We start from the raw sequence: 22,629 nt of genomic DNA on the forward strand, positions 1-22,629 counted from the left end.
CAATTAAAAGACAGAGTAAACACATTAGACATTTTGTCAAATGTCTGCGTCAAAGGGCATTTGACCTTTTATGCCCACCAACAGTGAGTAAGACTGCCTGCCATGTCAGGACGTTCTCTCCAACAAGATAGATTTTTTAGATTCATCTTAGTCTAAGGGCCAGTGATTTTTACATTGCTCAGTCTATCCCTTCACCTGTTGTATGAGCTATTAATTTAATAATTATTTAATAAATAAATAATTTAATTTAATTTAATTTAATAAAGTATCCACCAAAATAGGTATTACCAGTAACTACAGTAGAGAAAAGTGAAAAGGGAGAGAAAAGAGAAGAGAAAATGTGATAGGACAAGTAGAAATAAAGGAAAAAAATTCAATAGTCATGCAGGTGGTACCACCCTCCTGGGTACCTCGATGACTCCACTCTTCCAGAGAAGGGCATTACTTGTTTTTTACCCTCTTGGTAAAAATACCATGCTGAGTTTCTACTGGGCATCTTTAAAGATAACTTAAAGGTTTCAATTAATTATTTACTACTTGATTTCTTGAATGCACTAGAGAAAAATAATCTAAATAAAGAGTAGAGATTTATGAAAGGGACTTGTAAGTCATAGTATGGATTCTTGATGATCCTACAGCCATAAAAGATCACAATGCACATATGCTTATGGAATCTGCGTACTAGACGAGTAAGAGAAATATTACACCTCTTCTGTACTTGGACCACTGTCTGCAGCTTCTAGGTTTTAGAGACGAAGAAAGAAAACGGGACTTTGAAACAAATTGAGCCTTCAGCGTTTGTCAGACACCTTCTTAGTGATAAGAAACAGGATGGGGATGGGGAAGAGGGAAGACATGCTTAGGATCAAATGCATAAGAACAAAAACCATTTTGGTCCTTTCAGCACATAAGGCGAGGGCACAGAGGAACTACAACTTTAAAAAGCCATCAATCATTATGATCAAAGAAAGGGGTTTGCCCATTGAAAATAATACTGCTACCTTTGAAAACACTACCACCACCAAAGCCACCTAGTTCGTCACTCCCTTCTTGAAACAGTCTCTTGGTTTCCTAGACATTACACTTGGCTCTTTTTCTTCTTCTGGCTACACTTTTTCAATCTCTTTGACTTATTCTTCTTCATCTTGCTAAGATCTAAATCTACAGTGTCTTGGGGTGGTCAGGCCTCTTTTCTTGGCTACATGCAGTTGATTCCAACTTTGCACACTTTGTTTTCTGGGTATGAGAGACTAAGATACTAACAGATCATACAATTAACCCCATTGTCCCTCACTTGCCCCAGCAACAACCATAAAACTTGGAAAGTATATGCTATATTAAAAATACAAATCTTGGGGCACCTGGGTGGCTTAGTGGGTTAAAACCTCTGCCTTCGGCACAGGTCATGATCTCAGGATCCTGGGGTCAAGCCCTGCATTGGGCTCTCTGCTCAGCAGGGAGCCTGCTTCCCCCCTCTCTCTGCCTGCCTCTCTGCCTACTTGCGAACTCTCTCTGTGTCAAATAAATAAATGAAATCTTTAAAAAAAAAAAAATATATATATATGTTGTTAACTGGTCCTCCTGGTGAACCGACTAATGATTTTTATTAGGAGGAAAGTCCTTATCTGAAAAATGCTCTTAGGAAGCTGTCCCTTGTAAGGATGCCTACAATAAACAAACTTAAAAATCTGCAGACTTATGAGGCATGACCCACCGGAGAAAATCATTTAAGCCATCTAACCCTGGGGAACAGAACCGAGAAGTTTCAAAACCTAAATGCAATTTGCTATGAAAATAACTACACTTCCTCATTTAGAGACCTAATCATTTACTCTTGCCCAGAAAGTGCCAGTCTGATGTAAAAAGGACATGTGGAATCACCCAGATTCCTGGATCTCTCTCCTTGCTTCACGTGCATTTCATAGCAGAGCCCTGAAACTATCAGCAAAGCTGGACTGTAGGTAAGATCTCTAATATGTGTCTAATTTGTTTTTTTGTATTGGCATACAGGCAAAAGATGAAACTGTCAAAAACAATTATGATCTAGGACGAACTTCATACTGTTAGTTTAGCAGGATAAGTGAACTAACGTAAATTTGATACAACTAACTAGCACAGTATCCTTCCAGGAAAAATAAGGCACCTTTTACCCTATGGAATTCGTAGGAGAAAACAACCAAAAGTATATGAAATTACAGAGAAATTTCTCAGCAAATTTTTAAAAAGCAAATACAACCAGAAATGCATAAAATGTTAATTAATATATGAAAATATATGATGATAAACATATAACCCAGTGGTTATATGCAGCCCAGAACTCTTCTAAACATGTCATGTGAAATAAGAATCTGTGTAATTTACAGAGTTGGGGTGAAATTCAAATGACGGGATATAAATATTATCATAAACTAAACCGTTTTTCCTATTTGTACTCCACTAATGCGAACTACTTAGAAATAGGTTATGGAGGGGCATGAGAGCAGACAATCCTAACAGCTGACGCAAGCTCAAAGTTCGCTTTGAGTAGGAGATCTGAGCACATCAAAAGAAAGGAAAATGGAAACAAAATCAGGAAGATTTAAAATAGAGATGTAAGGGTAGCAAGCAGAGCAAGGTCTCACAGAACCCATACACTCTCAGTGCACAGGAAAACCAACATATGGAAGAGTAATAGCCTCGGTGAGGAATAAGTAAGGAAAAGTAAGCAGAGAGAGGTAACTGAATATACTTAGTTGCGAGGAATTCAAGAATTTGAAAACGTGTTGTAACTCTCTAGGCCTTTGTCCCCTGTAGGACAAGTATCCTGTTTATTATTATATTCTCTCATCCAATCTCTAGGACACTAGAATCTAGGTACATTTTAGGAAATTCTTGCCTTACTGAAGCAGCACAATTAAGTAGTTAGTTACAGTCACTTCATAATCTATTTGGAAGCCCACCACCCAGTAACTATCTGACCTTGGGAAAGCTGTTTGACTTCTCTAAGAAGTTTCTAATTCGTATTTGTATTTTGTATTTCTGTTTTTGTATTTTCGTATTTTCTAAGATTGGGACAAGAATGATACCAACTTCCCAAGATCGTGAATATAAAACACACAATATACTACCTGGCACATAGTAAATGCTTACTAAAAGTCAGTCATTTTATTTACTATTTAAGAAGGAATTTCTTAAACATTTAGATTGACTTCTGTGTATGTCTCAATTTTACCATCTCCTTCTGTAGCTAAAAGGAATCAGTAAAAGTTGATAAGCTACATTAATTTCCAAAGAAAAAAGAACTGTTTAGGAAGACAGTATTTATACTAACATCAAAGTAAAAAGCATGAATACTATTAGAAAAGGCAGCAAAGACTTGGTATTCATACATTACAGTCTATAAAATTAGAACCTATGATTTTATAGTATCGTAAAGATCAGGGCATTTTTTTTCTTGGTCAGAAAACACCAACTCCCATTTCTAAAAATATCTCAGGTTTTTCTTGAGGAAGTCAGCTTGCAACAAAATACCCTATTATCACAGAAAACAAGTATAGGACAATATGTCATGAACAACTCTGTAAAAATCTAGTGGTATATGGGCCAAAGAAAAAAATCATCTGGAAAAACAAATAAGTAGAGGTTCTTCTCCAAATTTATTTGAGACTGCTCTGTTTGTGACTATTTCTTTGATACTCCCATGCAGATGATGAACACTTCATTAAGAAATTACAAATGACCTTTCAATTTTCAAAAATCCTCTATGCATTTGATTCTTCTAGAAAAGTAGCTTAATTTTGTAAAAGAATCATGAATGAGAAATAAAATTTCAAATGTAAGAAAAGTGTACAGTCTTTTTAGTATACTTTTTATTCTGGCTTTTACATTTAAATGTAATCCAGTTTTTAAATAGCACTATGAAAGAAGTTGATATAAAAGTATCCAATCTACATCACTACTAAAAAGAATTCAAAGTATATATATGTATATATATACTATTAATTTTAAATGCAAGGAATATACAGGTTACAAATTTTAGCTTTCTATGAGGCAATAATCCCATAATGGTCTTAAATAATCATAGTAAACTAGGAAAACAAACAAACAAGGTCACAACACTGCAATCTTGTGAACCTATAAACTTTAATTATCATTCAGCCTGCTTTCCTGTTGCTGATGAGGTTTAAGAATAAGAGAAAACAACTTTCACATACAGATCAAACAGGACTTTCTTTCGAATTAAATTAAATTCACTATAAAGAGCTATAGAAAGGTAATAAATATATTTTAACTTCAAACTCTTTGTATATAGGCTTATTGTATATAATATATCCTTTCTAGGGTAAGAGAAAATCAGCAGTTACACAGTAGTTCAAAGCATATGAATAATTTAGGGCTGCAAAAATGACTATTCAGAAGAAATTACAGGGAAAAATTTAGGTAAGGAATGTAATTAAGGACGGACCTTGGTTAAGAGAAAGTGAAAGAAAAAATGGGATAAATCGTAATTTTCTACCTCTGTGCTGCACTCAAAACAGAAATCTCTATAAAGACTGTATTTCTCAGAGGAATTTCACAGAAAAAAAGGTACATGAAAAAGCCCACATTATGTGTGATCCATACTGACACAAACAATAATAAAGACTCACAAATATTTTGACCGAATGACTAGATAAAAGGGGGATTAAATCTTTGAGAAAGAAAAGATACATTGAATGGATTCTGTGAATTTTGCAGACCTGGGAACATAAAACAAAAAGACGCAACAAAAAACTCACACAAAGAATCATGTCCACCTCTATTTCTAATCAGATTAACTGTGATAACTTTGTCCTATAAAACACTATCATCCCTTCCAAAGGAAAAAAAATGGTGAAAAGCTTTGATGATCTAACTCAATTAAAATATTGTTAGGGAATTCTCTTGCCCTTTTATCTATCTCAAAACTTGGAAGTTATACCAAAATGTAATAGTTAAACATACATGCAAAATGACCCTGCAATTAAGGTAATTGCTGGTACCAAATGTTGTTTTTAAGTTCTGCAATAAAACAGTCTCCCAGACATTTAATAGTATGTCATTTGGTAAATGAAAGTTTCCACAAAGTAAGAGCAGTGAGAAGACCTAAAAATTATGCTAGTGAAGAGTCTGGCTGAAAGAAACAAAAATATGGATCTTTTTGGTCCAGCACTAATTTTATTTCAAGTTACTACAGAGCTGAATAAAACTCTGACACCACCACACAAAAATTTATTGAGTTGGCAGTAGGAAAAGCATGATGTCAGCCACCAATATCACCGTCCGCATTACCAAATAGCAAGAACGCTTTCATTCTCGAACTTAACGTAGACTTTTTATGTATGAAGTTAGAGTAAAAATAAAAATCTCAGGCATGAGGCATTATTAAACACAGATGAGTTTAGTTTGGCATAGTTTCCATGTAAATTATTCTAGAGCTTCAACAAATTCAGTAAAAGACATAGAAAAAAATGCAAGCTTAAACACATTACAATTTTCTAAATGTGCTACATTCTTCACCAAACAGATCCATAAAATTAAATCTTAGTCAACTGGCAATAATATTCAAATAACTAACACCACACACACACACACACACAGGCAATAATATTCAAATAACTAACACCACACACACACAGCTGAGAGGAGACACGGAAACACACCTATGTATACACACCCACACAAGGCCTACCTTCATAGCATGAATTTCTTCAAGCAGTCGTTGTGCCCGCCTCTGGTTTTTTAACAGTGCATCTTCGGTACCCCTGTAAAAAATACATGAAAATATACAGCCAGGAAAAGCATGTATTTTAGAGTCCAATCATAATTAAAAGTCTCTTCCTTTCTTTTAGAAAAGCATAATGTGTAAATAACAAACACTGTCATCCTGCACTGCCTTGAACAACCCCACTGTCCAACACCAATTCCATCAACAAACCCAAGTTTTTGGTACACAGAAGCATTACCTGGCATTATATTAATGATGATTACTACTGAGACACAGCAGGCCTTCAAATCCCTTAATGGATAGCCAAATAATAGATTTTAATCAACTGCTTAATGGCACACTGCATTTAATGTAACTTCATAAGCTATAGTTAAAGGTCAGATGTAATTTTATTAAATAAAATTTTGTTCTCTGGAACTAAAGGAATACCTAAAAAGAAATATCCGATTATATAAGAGAGAAAGGTTATTTATGATAGAACAAGAAATTAATCAGGAACAAAATATATGTGAAAACTAAGTATGCTGAAAGTGTTGCTACAACATGCTTACTCTAATCCTAGTGATAAGGAAATTACAAAATATTATTAAAAATAGATGGAACATAATGTTTTCATAAACACTTCCACAAGGTAATGAAGATTTCCAATGAATTAGCAATTTAAGGAATAAACTGATATAAAATCTTTCTAACTTATTCAAGGTATTACTAGATTTATTACAGTATTTTCAACATCTTAAAATAACTTCCAATAACATAAAATACACAAATAACTCTGAAGGACTTTCATTCTGAAAAGGCCAGAAGGAGAGTTCTGAAAAAACAGCAGAATCATTGTGATTTTTAAGCAAATATGGCCCAAACTATGCAAGGACATGCTGACACAGCACACTGTAACCCACTCAGATCCTCTCTCCATATAAAAAAGAAAGTGTTATATGAGTAAGATAATTATTCCTCCTGGTCCCACCCTCAGATTTTGTAAATACTGAATAAAAACAACTTCTGACATTCTATTAGTCATAGGACCATGACTTCAAGTGACTAACTTTTTTGACTTCAGTCTGCCAACACTTCTGACAAGTTTTCGGATAACCAACACCCGGATTCTCTTCACTTCTTTTCTCATCTTCACAACCTTTGAGGAATAAAACCAAAATTAGAAAGGTTCTCTCTTAATTTGAGATGAAAATCACTTTGAGTCTTAATATTAACAGGTTAAGTCTAATCACTTTAACCAAATTTTCAACCATATTCAGTTTGATGAAACCAAACTTCTTCTGTAAGAGAATAAATCAACATTCTAAAAATGTGCCTGAAGACTTAAGAGAAACAAGCTATGATTTTTTTTAAAAGGTCACAGCATTCTCAGTGATTAGTATTTTAATAGTGCACTTATATTTTGTGCCTGAACATAATAAACGATTGCATTCCCTGCGATGAGAGAGCATCACATTCATCTTTGTACCCTTGCAATTTAAAACAGAGCTTTACCCATAATGGCAGGAATTTACTGAACGTTTACGTTACCAAAAGCAAATGTGTGAAAGGGATAATATTTTACTTATTTATACAGCAACCCTTCCATTTGTTTCTAGTAATAAATTTCAAGCCTAACTTTAAAAGAGATGTGAGAAACACCAGGGTGCATGCGTACATGCACGCACACTGACAGATCCTTTAAATCATCCTGTTAGACAACAGTGCTGAACTCTGAGACCAAAAAACCCCAGAAAGACTGTCCAAAAAATGGAAATAATCGAATGATGAAGAACTACATATTATAACAGTACTTAGTACATCAGGATGCTATCATTTTGAGTTTATATTTTGTCTGTTGCTATTACTAGTCAAATATCTCATCCTTCCTCCTGGAATGTTCTTCTTCCCCTTCTCCACTTTAAGGACCATATAAAATTCAGATTAAGATATTCCTGAGAAGTCTTCAGTGACTTCTTCAGATGGAGATAACTCCTCCAACCTTCACACTCCCACTATGCTTTACAGGCAGTATCTATCTTACTGTAGTCTCTGACTGCTCATGTAGCCATCTTTTTTTATAGTCTGGGCACTCCTTGAGGACGGGACCTTGTGGTACCGAAATCATTTTTTCTGAGCATTGCTAGAGTGTCTGGCACATACGATCCCTCAAATTCTCCTTGCCAAAATAGCAACATCAACATCATCCTGTTTCTTCAAGGCTCTTGCATTTGGCTATAACCCTGTCTCTTACCCTCAGTCTATTTCACCCCCTTATTCAGTGAAGATAGTGTCAATCGGCTTACAATTTACCTCCGTCCTAACTTTTCCCACCATTGTGAGTGACGTAGATGTCCATGTAATATTCATGTAATATAACCTATCCATTATCATATCCTCACTTGTTGACGTCCTGTGTTCATCACCTTATCTATTCAGTCTCAGCACCCACGTCCAAGGTAACACTGTGGTCCTTGTTATCACTTATAAGGGATCCATTTTTATAACCATTAATTTAAATAGTCTACATTGAGATCAAAATGCCTATTTCCTTGTTCAACTTAATATACCACCACCATTTTTTACTTCACTGGGGCCAATAGTTCACTGACCCCATACTTTCTCTCAAATGATTGGTCATGTTCTTTTCCATTTTCCTTTTATTCAGTTTATGTACATGATCAATACTTGCTAATACCTTAAACTGTCCTATCCTTCCCGTTAGCAATTACTCTAGCTAATCCTGGATGAAATAATCATCCTGAGGGGTTTTTTTTTTTTGCCCCCTCCCCAAAGATTCGTTTATTTATTTTAGAGAGAAAGCCAGCAGGGGGAGGGGCAGGAGGAGAGAGAGGATCCTCAAGCACACTCTGTGCTAAGCACAGAGCCAGATGAGGGGCTCAATCCCAGGATCCTGACATCATGACCTGAGCTGAAACCAAGTATCAGCCACCCAACGAACTGAGCCACCCAGGAACCCCTCATGCTGAGTTCTTTATTGCAGCCCACAAGAGCTGGGAAATACTTGAGACATTCTATCTACACTAAATTCATTATAACTAACACAAAATGGGCTTCTATACACTCTTAGGAAACCTATTCTATTTTTTTTTTTTTTCAATTCCTTCTACAATGACTATTTTAAACCTCTGCCTGCCTTCTAAAACACCTGACCTTCCTCTTTTCTCTTTCCAATTTTATGGAGAAAATGAACATCAAAGGGGAACCATCATCTTTCCACTACAATGAATGCAAATTTACTTGTATCACCTCCTCTCCTCTATTAACCTATTCTCCTACCCAATGTGTGACATTCATCTTCTAGTTGTATTCTGGATCTCACTTTTTCTGCTTTCTTAGAACCCTTACTACACACTACCCCTTTACTCTTGCACTGTCGATCTTTTACATGGTTGTTTCTATTGATTTTTAATCGTGCTTAATTCATTTTCACTAGAGACAAGACAAACATTCTCACTATGAAGATCACTAGGAGTACCCTCTCTCTACAACTGCCTCAGAGCCAAGCTTACAGAGAGGCTCAAAGTCCCTAACTCCATTTCTACTTACCACATAATCCCGTTGGATTTCCATTCTCATCAGTCCACTAAAAGCTATTACACAAGACATCAATGATTTCCAAAAGTACCTCAAATCCAACAGGAATTTTTCAGGCTTCACTTTACTTGCAATCTCGGCAGCATCTGACACTGTTGACCACTTTCTCCTTCTAAAGAACACTTAGAATACTCTCCAGGATTTCCTCCATCCTCTCTAGTCACTCTACCTTGCTCTTCTTTGAAGACTCCTTCACCCCTAGCTAGTTTTAAGTTCAAAGGCAGTCCTGAGCCAACTCTTCTTTTCACAACATACTTTTTAGACCTAAGTGATCTTACCTGTGTATATTGTAATTTCCCACCTAAACAAGATGACTCAATAATTTCTTGCTTTCAGCTAAGACTCTCTTTTAGCTCCAGACCTAAATGTGCAACTGTCTACTTGGTATTTCCTTTTCAGCAGGCTTAAAATCATCTACCACACACACGTGAACCCATGTTCTTCACTCCCAAGTGGATTCCTTTTTTGTTGTTTTATATTTCAGGGAAAAGAACAATCCTTTTGTTCAATTATAAACCTAGGGCTCATTTTAAGTAGCTTTCTTTTCTAAATCCCTCACAATCAATCTGTTACCAAGTTGTGTCAATTTTACCTCCAATTATATCCCAAATTGTACCACTTTTCCCCCTATCTTGACCTCCTCGTTCTCGTGGGTGAGTTACTGGTAACTGGTTTGTCTACATCCATTCTTGCCCCTCTCCAACCAGTTATTCACAACTCAGAATACTTTTTTCCTATGATTTTATTTATTTGACAGAAAGGGAGAGAAAGGGAGTTAGTGTGCATACACGCACCAGAGGGAGAGAGAGAAGTAGATTCCCCAGTAGGCAGGGAGTCCAATTCAGGACTCAATCCCAGTACTCCAGGATTATGATCTGTGCCAAAAGCAGACACTTTTGGTAACTGAACCACAAGGCGCCCTAGAATACATTTTTTAATATACAGATCTGATGACAGACCTTTACTTAATTCTCTTTGTTTGCAGTTTGTCTTAGGATGGCCACATGGGCCTACTTTTAATCCTTTATCTCCACCATGCTTCCACCTACCACCAAGTCTTTACACTTGCTGTTCTCTCTGGTAGGAATGCGCTTTACCACTCTTTCATCTCATCCTTCTTATTTTGGATCAAATGCCATTTCTCAGTGAAATCTTTTCTGTCTTCAGACAGTGTTAAAATTCCCCTTTATAAGTACTTAGGAGTGCTTCTAGAACTTGTCATGACAGTTATTTTAAGTTAAACATTTTATTTGTAATCTGAATACAATCTGATGTGTCTTCTTCCCATGAAGGTCAAGTGTCTGGTTTTACTCAACATTACATCGTAACACCTAACATAGTGATGGTACAGTATGAGTTTTCAATAAGTATTTGTTAAATAAATGACCAGAAAGATTGTAATACTCACTTGTTCATTCACTTTTTCAAATGCCTAATATATTAACAAAGTGCAGAGTGATCAGGTTTCTTTCCTACCAGATATACTAACCTGTTTGGAATTTATTTTGAAGTTCGGTTTAGAAAAAAAATTCATACTTGCATAATAAAAAGCCATTCAGACTAGATTTTAACTGGAAAAAAACAAACAAACTGTAACATTTTAAAAAATTTGTTTATTTGAGAGAGAGAGAGAGAGAGAGAGCGAGAGAGCCCGCACACACAAGCAGGGAGAGAAGCAGGATCTCTGCTGAGCAGGGAGCCAGACATAGGGTTCAATCCTAGGACATCAAGATCATGACCTGAGCCGAAGACAGACCTTAACTGACTGAGCCACCCACGTACCAAAATTGCTACACTTCATATGCAGCAAAATGGGGATTTATAACATATTTTTCCTAAGGGTCACTTATGAGATAAATTAATAGTGAGTTATAAAGTATGCACTAAAATATATTAGCAACTGTTTCTAATTGCTGTAGTCCACAGGTACATAAGATGATGATATATTTGTTAAGTGCTGTCAACTGAACTGAACTAATAAACTGCAGTTAGCAGAGCTGTTCCTCAGTTACATTCCAATCATGGGAAAGCTAAACTCCAATTTTAAAATTCCAATTTAAGAAGTACTATGTTTGTCATTACTGCATAAGGGAATTCTAAAAGAAAAGGGAATGCTTTATGTATGTAGTTCCATGCCAAAACCAAAAAAATCCTTTTCAACTTTTTGACTTTTCCAGTATTTGTGTGCAGGCAGTAGGAAAATTTGATTAAGTTTAATATATTAGAAAAATAAGTACATTCATTTTATGTAACAATGGAAATATTTTATTTTTCTCACAACTGCTCATCCCAAGCACTTACCTTTCTTCAAGCTTTTAACTTTATTTTTGCAAAACTGACAAACTATCAAGAGCCTCTCAGTTAGGATTCAAAATTCATTTGCACTTAGGAATTAGGAAGTAGGTTGACAGAAAACCCACAAGTCAACAAACAGGCCTAAAACATTCAATACTGTCAGAAAGCCAATGTACTACTTAAGGGCAATGTGCTTTGGTTTCCCAACCAAAAGCAAAGAGAACTACCATTGTTAGAAATGTGAAAAGGGTAGGATACTGTCTGGGAAGGAAGGCAGGAGGGAAAGAGAAAAGACAGCAAGGAGAAAATAGAGGTATAATAATGGAATGAAATGTTCTGACAAACAAAATGAAAAAAAAAAAAAAAGTGAAAGGGAAGAATTTGAAGAAGAAAATGAAGGACAAATCTCAAGTCATTAGTAAGACTGCCAAACCCAAGCTGAGGGCTTCCAAGTAGCAAAATAAGGCATTTAATCTATAAGAGCAGAAAAAAAAAGACACACAGACACACAACGCATGTGCTGAAAGTGAGGGGTCATTGAGAACCTACATAAGCAGATGCCCTCTGTAAGGGTAAAATCTCAACCCAGTAATGTAACCTGGATCACCTCTTGGGTAGACAGTACAAAAATATGATCATATCTAAATTAAGTGGAAAGCTAATATACCTGCTTGGGAAAAGACCATGTGGGCATCTAGGGAAGGGTCAATATAAACACAGGAAAGGGAGTCACAAGAGCAAAAGCTGGCAGTGTCTGATTCAAGCCTTTTGAGTAAGAACTGTTCCCCAGTTCAGAGATGAGAAATCCAGTTTGTACTGGAGTAACTCAATTATGAGGACAAATGTATCACAGCCCAACAACAAACTATATAACTAAAACCCCTTTCTATGGTTCTACATTTCAAGTAGTCAAGGTAGATCAGTATTCAGTAAAAGAATATTTTACAATGTGAGCATTACTGTGTTACATTAGATATATTTAATAAACTAGCTTCCTCATTTTTATAGTCTCTTATAAGCTATGGTTAATGTGAATTTGACTTTGAAAGAATGAGCTATGTTTTGGGGGTGACAAGGATGGCAAGTTTCTGATCTATGAAGCTGAGAGCAAACTATGGTCCAATGACAAAAGTAAATACTACTTTGAACTGACAGTTAACTATCTAAGAGCCAGTCAACTAGATAGCCACTTTTGGTAATTCATTGACTCTGCCATGCATTTAAATTAATCTCTAAATAAAATTCCATAGTTGTTAGAAAACAATTCTTCCAAGACCTTTAGCTCAGAGTGCTTTTAAAAAAAACCTGAGTGTACCTAAGTTTCTTGGAGTACATTAAAATTTCTAGTTGCTTATTACTCATCAATCCGATTAAAAAAAAAAAAAAAAAAAGACAACATTCTGTCCATGAGGCTGTTACAAAACAGGCATTCTTCACATACTGCTGATAGAAATACAAATTGGTATACTCCTTCTGGGAAACTCTGGCAACATCTAACAAAATTCCTACTTCTAGGAATCCACCCAGAAGCTATACCTCCAGCAACAGGGAAGGACTATGAATAAAACTGTTCACTGCGGAGTTTTATAAAACACTGCACAAGAGATACAATAATGCATATAAATAAAGCACAAGCAATGTGGTATTCTAGAATCAATGCAGGAGATATGCATGTATTATCATGAGTAAACCCTAAAATTGTGTGGTGAAAAGTAACTTTTAAGGATTTTTTTAAAGCTTTCATTTATTGACTTGAGAGAGAGAGCATGCACACATGCAGGAGAAGGGATGTGAGGGACAAGCAGACTCCCCACTGAAGATGGAGCCCAATGTGGGGCTCAACTGCAGCACCCTAAGATCATGACCTAAGCCAATGTCTGAAGCTTAATGGACTGAGCTACCCTGGTGCCCTGAAAAGTAACTTTTATAATGATACTTGTGGTATAACACTGTCATTAATACAGTAACATATGCACATTTAAAAATATACAGCATAATACTATGGGCATACATAACATAATAAATGCTGATATATGTTTCTAAATTACAAAAAATTGTGGATGAGAAAATTACACTGAATGAGTAAGAATTACTTCCGAGACAGAGAAGGTGGGTGGAATTAAGCATTACAATATAGCAAAATATTGACACTTGATAAATACAAGAAGTAGATCATAAAGACATTTGTTGTATTATTTTTTATGATTGAACTACATCACAGTTGACAAAATTAATTATTGTATAATTACTTATTATTAATTATTGTGGTATTAATTATAGAGAAGGATTCTAATTTGGCCATTTGGACGATAACTTACTGCTGACTTATATTTTTTTACTTTTGATGAGCAGCAATTTAAAAATGCTAGAATGTGGGGCACCTGGGTGGCTCAGGGAATTAAGCCTTTGCCTTGGGCTCAGGTCATGATCTCAGGGTCCTGGGATCAAGCCCCACATTAGGCTCCCTGCTTGGCGAAAAGCCTGCCTCTCCCTCTCTCTCTCTGCCTGCCTCTGCCTACTTGTGATCTCTGTTTGTCAACTAAATAAATAAAATCTTTTTTAAAAAATGCTAGAATGCTTGGTGATTAACTACAACTTAATCATTATTGAGCATATGCTGCCACCTAGCAAAACTTCCCAGAATAATTTCACAATCAAAGAGAAAATGGTTCTCTTCTTATGGATAGGCCCTGATTTATTACTTTGGGGAAAAAAAATATTAAAAAGTATTACATACTCAACTATGAAATAGGAGCTATGTAACTTCAAAAGCACACACAAATATAGTTCTTGACATTCTTATCTTTTACAATATGTGGAGGCAAATCATTTTGTTCTCTGGCACTTTATTTATTTTTTAAGATTTTGTTTATTTATTTTACAGAGATCACAAGTAGTCAGAGAGGCAGGCAGAGAGTGAGGGGGAAGCAGGTTCCCTGCTGAGCAGAGAGCACGATGTGGGGCTCGATTCCAGGACCCTGAGATCATGACCTGAGCGGAAGGCAGAGGCTTAACCACTGAGCCACCCAGGTGACCCTCTCCAGCACTTTAGATTCTACCTTTACTATCTTATAGAAAGTGGAAAGCGAGTGGGCTTCTTCGTAATTTGCTATTAGCAATGTCTGTTTCATATAAAGGTCCTGGGCCCTCCTATAGAATTAAAGTACATGTTTAGACGGGTTCACTCCCCAGTGCTGATTTTGCATTTCACTGCTGCCTAACGAAACATGACTGGAGCAAATTCAGCTCTGGTTTAACAAATTCTTTATTTACTAGATGCTATGGTGCTGTTGTTTCCAATTCTGCATCCTTTCCCTAATTCTAACGGCAAGGGAGAAAAAGAGACCGTACAGTTAGGAGATTTCCCTCCACCATGTGAACATAAAGTAACTCAAGATGAGCTGTCCATAGTTTCATTTACCCAACACTATTTACTCATTATTACCTATAAACAAGATCCCATGCTTGAGACTAGGGAACATGCTATAAGTCAGTTAAATATTCTCACTTCAAAGTCCATGTAAAGTACTGGTCAAAATAAGAAAATGCAATAAATAATCATAAGGTTGAAGTAAACATGATCTTTTTTTTTTTTTTTTTAAGAAAAATAAAGGCAAAATTAGAAAGGTAAGATTTTATATACTCAAGAATAAATGTTACTTTAAGAACTTAGAATCAGGAAGTCATCTATAAATGTCAGGTTTTCTCCTTGGAAATTTTTCGAGAAGAATAAAAATATTAAAGGTAAAAGATACTGAAATTTAGCACAATATAATAGGTGCCTGTGCAGGCAGGCTTTTTATGTTCAAAACAGACATTTTGGGAAATTAAATGTGCTATAAAGTAGATGGCCACAGAACTATTTAAAAGAAAAAGTCATAATTAAAAATCAGCACAGATAATGAGTACCAATATTCCAAAGGTAATATCAGAGGTTTATAAATGTCTGAGGATCTGATGAAACCTATGGACTCTTTTCCCCCAAGAGGCACACACACAAACACCAATTTACAGATAATATCAGGTAGTTACAGGATCCCAGAATTCCTAAATCCCAGTTAAGGAGAGCTAATTTAAGTTATTAAGGATCATAAAATGATGGCTAAAGTTTCTCAAGTTTCTCACTGAACACATCAGTATTGAGGATATGATACTGAGCAAAAGTTTAAAGACAGGTGGAGTAAAGACGGAATCTCTCACATCCACACACCACACACATACTCTCAGCAACTCTTTGAAGTGCTAAAAATAAGTAAAAGGTGTTACAGAAGCTTGTAGAAGGGGTAAAATGAAAGCCAAACCCAGTTTCCCTGAGAAAATAACAAGTAAAGGAGAAATATGAAATGGACTGAAAGAAAAAGGGGTTCTGGGTATAAGGAAGAACTTGTGCAAAGGAGGTGTAACAGTGCTATGCTACCTAGTGGAGAAGGCCAGTGAGCATCAAAAGGGGGAGGGAGGGCGGGAAGCAGGAGTATACCTTAAGGGGGAGATGAGACTGGCCTTGTTTAGACTGGTCTTTACCAAAAGCAACAGGAAACCATCAAAAAGGCTGTAAGCAAGGGAGTCGTAAGATTAGATTTCTCTTTTGAAGACAGAACTCCAGCTGCAGGGTGGACATCAGACTGGAGAGAGAGAGAGAGGAGTCAGGACAGTAGTTGGAAGGCCAGCAGCGTAGCGCTGATGAGCGGCGTAGCTTGGACTAGGATGGAACAATAATGAGAAAGTAATGGATCCATTAAAACAATGAATGTGAACTTTTTTGCAGATACATTTCTCCCAGGGAGAAGTTGTTAATTCATTTCTTTTACCAATGTTCTAAGAGGCAGTTTCTCTCAATTACTATTTTATAGTAATGGCATTGCCACTTATCTGTCATATTTGCTATATATTTCTTTCTAATTGGCTGTCTTTTTAAAATTTGGGGATGTTTCACAGTTTTTATGTAGACAAATCTATATTTGTTTTTCCCCTTGTAGACATTTTTCTCCCATTATAACACCTTCCATCATTTCCACTTTTGCTGTCCTTTCCCCCTACCTTCATATGAGAACGTGTAAGATTTACTTTAACATGGGATATATACGCTTCCTAATTTGATAAGCTCATCTAGTCGCCAGAAAACATGATCATGAAGCACATACACTGGTAGAGAGATACATACATTGGTAGAGAGAAAGAGGTTGACAAAGGTTTCACGAGTAGAAAGTGGGGCGCCTGGGTGGCTCAGTGGGTTAAGCCTCTGCCTTCAGCTCTAGTCATGATCTCAGGGTCCCTGGATCAAGGCCTGCATTGAGCTCTCTGCTCAGCAGGGAGCCTGCCCCTCCCCCCACTGCCTTTCTGCCTACTTGTGATTTCTGTCAAATAAAAAAAATTAATAAAATCTTAAAAAAAAAAAAGTAGAAAGTGGTCGCACAAAGAACAGACATGCAACCCAGACTGAGGTGAATTTGTGAGGAATTCCTAAAGATCAAATTTTAACTGCTTTAAAAAGAGGACTGAGAATTAGCTAAGTGGAAAAAGGAAACACCTTAAGTGAAGAGGGCTAAAGGATTCTCATTAGTACTCTCACGGCAATTTCAAAACTGAATAGGACGCTCCCTCGTATTTCAAAGAATGCCCAAGGATTCACTCCAAAGAAGCTGTATTTTACGTTCTAGGCAAACTAAGGAGAAAAAGCCCACCAAATGTTTTCTGGAAGTAGCACACACTTAATCTGTGTTGACGCATGTATGTTAAAAAACTTCAGAATTCCCCCGTTCTCTATATTCTGTACTCCACTTTCAAGTGAAATTCAGACTACTTAACTTGGCACCAAGGCAGGAACACCATTTAGTTCATTTTCTACTGAATCCCAGAAGTTCTCATCAATGGAGAGTTATCGAACCCTATACCACCCAACGGGTTTCCTCCTACCACCTCTTCCTGCCTTATACCAGCCCCTGTCTGGAATGCTTTCTATTCCTCCACTAAATCACGGACTGCAAGTAAGTGAGCATAGTTGCTTGGAAACAGAAAGTAGGTCTCCACACACCTGTACGACATGAACAGTATGTCCTGGTCATGGCAAACACTTGAAAAGCCACTGAATAAAGAAGATAAAGAACTTCCTTTGCAGTAGCTGCGAGGGCCTCATCTGATTCTTGCTTTTTCCGCTTACTTTAAGTCTTCAGGTGTCTAACGACTTCCGTAAACAGACCACAAAGTGGAAAGGGGACAGAGGCAGAAATGGTACCCTAGTGACACCGACATTTTGCTAGCAGTGATAAGGGGAAACACCTGATTTCAGACCGAATTTAAGAAAGAAGGAGAGAAGCGGCATTAGGGAGGGATAAGTATGAACAACTCTTTCTAAAAACTTTGCGTCCACGGAAGAAAGAAATGGGAGAGTAGCTGGAGTAAGAAACGCGGGCGTCCATCTTAGAAGCGACACGACCGCACTGAAGAGGAGCAGTCCCTTCGTCAAGAGCTCTCAAGCCCTCCGCTTCACCTGCGGCAACCAACAACAGGCAGGAAACGCGTAGAGAGCTTATTAGCGGTCTGGCACTGTGCAAACGCTTCCCACAGTCCAATCAACTTAAATCTCACAACAACCTTGCAAAGAAGCTACTCTGAGGAGCTTCGTTCTACAGACGAGGGCACTGAATATTAAGATTACATGATCTTCCCAACACCCCACACATAAAAATTCACGCGGCCCGAGGACCAGACACAGGTGTTTTGCTGCAGCCACCTGGGAGCCCTGAGGCGAAGTCACTGTGGCCAGGCTCCGAGTTCCGGGAAAGCCGCCCGGGCCCACCCAGAAGCTGCCCCAGCCGCACTCCCCACCCTCGCCCTCAGGACACCACGGGCTTGTCAGAAAGACCCGCAGAAGCCACTGTGGCGGTCCTGAAGGGCAGCCCCACAGGTTCCCCCGGGCCTCGGCGCCTACCTCGTTATTGAGGTTAAGAGTCCCCGGCTGAGCCATGGTGCGTCTGAGAAGACCCCGCGGCAGCAGGCACGTGAACTGGAAATCGCGGCTCCGTCACCACGCCCCTCTACGGCAGCATTTGCGGCCCAAAACTCATTCGCGGCGCGTTCGGGCCGATGCTTGAGCAATAAGGAGATCGGGAACGGAAGTGAATGAGAACAACTTCCGGAGGAGAGTGTTACGGGCTGGAACTGCGCGTTCCTGTGGAAACCAGGCGCGGGGAGGTGGCCCGGAGGGCGCCCCGTAGCTGTCGCCAACGTTAGAAGTTCTTTAAGATGCTGATTTTATTATACTCGTTTGTAGGCGTGGCCCGGCTCTGTAAGGACCATGTTTTTGTGTGCCAGTGGGGAGGTGAAAGCCCTTTTAGGAAAGTAGAGTTGAGTGACCAAATTTTGCTCTGAATTTTTAATCTAGCGTTTGTGAAGATTCCTGTGCTTTTAACAAGCAGTCCTTGTTGGATACAGCTTTTTCTCTCTAGGCTTCCGTTGTAGCTGAAGCACGAACATATTTTTTTCTGCACAATGTAGTAAGGTTTAAATTTAGGTAATCAATGTTTAAATTTAAAGGAAAACCAAGGGGCCTCCTGGGTGGCTCAGTGGGGGTAAGCCTCTGTCTTTGGCTCAGGTCATGATCTCAGAGTCCTGGGATCCGGCCCCTCCACAGGCTCTCTGCTGGTCAGGGAGCCTGCTTCCCTCTCTATCTACTTGTGATCCCTGTCAAATAAATAAATAAAATCTTAAAAAATAAGGGAAAACCAAGATCAAAAAGTAGAACCTTTAAAGCAAAAACGTTTAAGGCACATTTGCAACTGCCTTTGGGAATAGCTGCTTTGAAGTATTAGCCTGTAGAGAGAGGAGACATTCCGGAGTAAATCTGCATTAGGTAATCTTTTAATTAATAGTGAACACCAGTAGTGTTGATCGTTAAAATGGATCAAAGTCTGGGGCAGAAACTCTGCATGAATTCTCTCCAAAATATTCACAGAAATGTAAGGACATAGGAACTATTCTTATTTTACAGATGGGGAAACTGACTTGCCAGGAGCCAGGTGTCTCACCAGTAATTGTCCAGCTGAGGCCAACCACTGCCACAGGACTGCGGGATTGGTGACTCAAATCTGCAGAGCCCAGTGCAAAGTGAAACTGCAAGACCCCTCACTCGAAAAGTAGGAAAGAATTTTTTGTTTTGTTTTGTTTTGTTTTGTTTCTTCCGTGGTGTCCCTTGACATGCCATGTGTTTTTATTTGGTGTTTAATGTGTTCTCTCAAGCACAGGGATATGGGTGGGTCTATTGCAGACCCTTACAGGTACCGGGGACCTGCACCCCAGGACTCAGTGTGAATGCGTGTTTTGGAACAAGATGTCAGCAATTGCTGGGCAAAGACAAGAAAATAAGAAGGTAGAGTACTCAAGTGGAGGATGTAGGAGGCAAGGCCAAAGATGACCCGAGACTGAACCCTTGAAATAAGTTTCATTGTCTCTCTGGACTTCACATACAAAACTCAGATTCACAGATAAAATGAATAATTTCAAGCCCATTTTCGTAAGTCATGATTCTGTAGTCAAATTACTTTAAATCATACTTGCATTTGGGTTGGTATTCTTTTAGTTTAATGTGTGATTTGGGCACAAATGCCTTGATAGTTGACTTCCTATTTGAAGAATGTTGCACAAAAGTAGTTTTGCCACTAACAAGCCATACGCTGCATTGTAATTGTCTTCTTATTCATTTACCTCTCCTTCTTAAAGCTGAGCTTCTGGATTGTAATGGCTTCTTCAACTCAGGTAGGTGGCAGACACTCCATTCATAGATACGTGGGAAAGGGCACCTTAAAGATAAGCGGAGAGCTTTATGGAAAATGTGTCCTCTCACTGGGGAGAAAGTTGTTATGATTCCATGATACTTCAGTAATTGTGTTCTTAATGTGATATTTGTCTGTGGCTCTTAAAGTCTCTGTAGTGTTTTCTGTGGACCACCCCTCTTATCCAATACCTCACTTCTCCAGCCTGCACAATCTTCTCAGGTCAGGGTTTGTTTTCTATCTTTTCTTAGCCCAGGCTCTCTTCTTGGCCTTTCCCACTGCCAGCTCTGCTTTCTCAATGGCTACTTTTTAAGATTAGGTTAAGTTCCAGCCATCCTTTTAAAGAATCCTTTCTGTAGCTCCCAACAGAAGTTAATTTCTCATCAGCAGATCATTTTTATATTATTTAAAATAGCTTGGGGCGCTTGGGTGGCTCAGTGGGTTGGGCCGCTGCCTTCAGCTCAGGTCATGATCTCGGGGTCCTGGGATCGAGTCCCGCATCAGGCTCTGTGCTCAGCAGGGAGCCTGCTTCCTCCTCTCTCTCTCTCTGCCTGCCTCTCTGCCTGCTTGTGATCTCTCTCTGTCGAATAAATAAAATCTTAAAAAAAAAAAAAAAAATTAAAAAAAAAAAATAAAATAGCTTAACTTTAGGTTTTTTTTTTTCTGTTAAGACTGTTCTTTTATAATATAAACTCTTGGCAAACTTAGATGCTTATTTTAAAAGTGAAGAGTAATTTTCCGTTGTCCCTGATATCTTGTTATCTTGATTCTTTGCAAAGATGATTCTATTAACCTGCTCTTATTAAGCTATTCACATTTCCTCTAGTAATAACAATGTTTTTGTATTAAAGAAACTATAGGGGGGCACCTGGGTGGCTCAGTGGGTTAAAGCCTCTGCCTTCAGCTCAGGTCATGAACTCAGGTTCCTGGGATAGAGCCTGCTTCCCCCTCTCTCTGCCTGCCTCTCTACCTACTTGTGATCTCTTTCTGTCAAATAAATAAATAAATAAATAAATAAATAAAATCTTAAAAAAAAGAAAGGAACTATAGGTTTCTCTCGAAAGCCACGCATCAAACCACCTTTACCTTTTCCTTCTTAAGGGTTAACCTGGATCAGTTAAATGGTGTCAGATATAAGAAACAACAAGTTTATTATCATTAAGAGTAACACCTCTTTCCTCCTTATTACAGTGTTCTTTTAGTGAAAATAAGGATCCATCATGTTGAATGGGAATTTAGTTTTCTAGTTTCAGGTTTCTCAAGAGTCTGTCAGATCCCACTCTATTTGGCTACTCAGGCTGCCAAAACAAAATACCACATACTGGGTGGCTCAAACAACAGAAATTTTTTTCTTATAGTTCTGAAGTGTGGAAGTCCAAGTTCAAGGTACCATCATGTTTGCTTCTGGTGAAGGTTCTCGTCCTGCTTTGCAGACATAGCCTTCTTCTTGTGTCCTCAGATGGCCTTTACAGTGTATACACCTAAAGAGAGAATTCTCTGGTTTCTCTCTCTCTCTCTGATGTCCGTTGATTTTCATTTAAAAATAATTATTCTTTTGGATTTAGGCTCTACCTTTATGACTTCATCTTAATTACCTTTCTAAGACTTTATCTCCAAATACCATCACATTGGGGATTTTAGCTTCAGTATAAGGATTGAGGGGAGGACCCACAATTCAGGATACTTTCTTTGAGAAAAGAAAATTATCTCAAAAATAATCTTTTCTTTATCTAACATTCCTGATGACTGCCATTTCTATTGTTAGATATGAAGATATCAATTGATATTAGGACCTTACACTAAGTGAAATAATGAGACACAGAAAGACAAATACTACCTTAAACACTTACATGAATCTAAGGCAGTCAAATTCAGAGAAGGAAGGAGTAGAATGGTGGTTGCCATTGAGGGAAAAATGGGGAGGTATTAGTCAAAGGGTAAGGAGTTTCAGCTATTTGGTTGAGTAAATCCTAGAGATCCACTGCACAGCATAGTGCTTATAGTTAACAATATTGTGTACTTAAAAATTTGCCAAGAGGATAGCTCTTATGTTGAGTGTGTTTTTTTTTCTAAGATTTTATTTATTTATTTAACAGAGAGAGAGAGAGGGAACACAAGCAGGGGGAGTGAGAGAGAGAGAAGCTGACTTCCCGTGGAGCAGGGAGCCCGACATGAGGCTAGATCCCAGGACCCTGGGTTCATGACCTGAGCCAAAGGCAGACGCTTAAGGACTGAGCCACCTTG

The 22,629-nt window shown here is 38.0% G+C and overlaps 1 protein-coding gene across 2 annotated transcripts in view; it reads right to left on the reverse strand.

The window, feature by feature from the left end:
- Positions 1-18,733, reverse strand: part of SRFBP1 (serum response factor binding protein 1) — a 70,557-nt gene extending 51,824 nt beyond the window's left edge. The window contains exons 1-3 of one of the 2 annotated variants that reach the window (XM_059175765.1): positions 18,546-18,732; positions 6,775-6,863; positions 5,690-5,762 (exon numbers count right to left, since the gene is read on the reverse strand). In XM_059175765.1, coding sequence (XP_059031748.1) covers positions 5,690-5,762; positions 6,775-6,863; positions 18,546-18,581 — 198 coding nt within the window. In that variant the 5' untranslated portion in view covers positions 18,582-18,732. Of the gene's footprint in view, positions 1-5,689; positions 5,763-6,774; positions 6,864-18,545 lie in introns of both variants that reach the window. The other variant, XM_059175766.1, reaches the window with a different exon arrangement.
- Between the last annotated feature and the right edge of the window lie 3,896 nt (positions 18,734-22,629).

This window comes from Mustela lutreola, chromosome 5 (assembly GCF_030435805.1).
Source record: "Mustela lutreola isolate mMusLut2 chromosome 5, mMusLut2.pri, whole genome shotgun sequence".
Lineage (NCBI taxonomy): Eukaryota > Metazoa > Chordata > Mammalia > Carnivora > Mustelidae > Mustela > Mustela lutreola.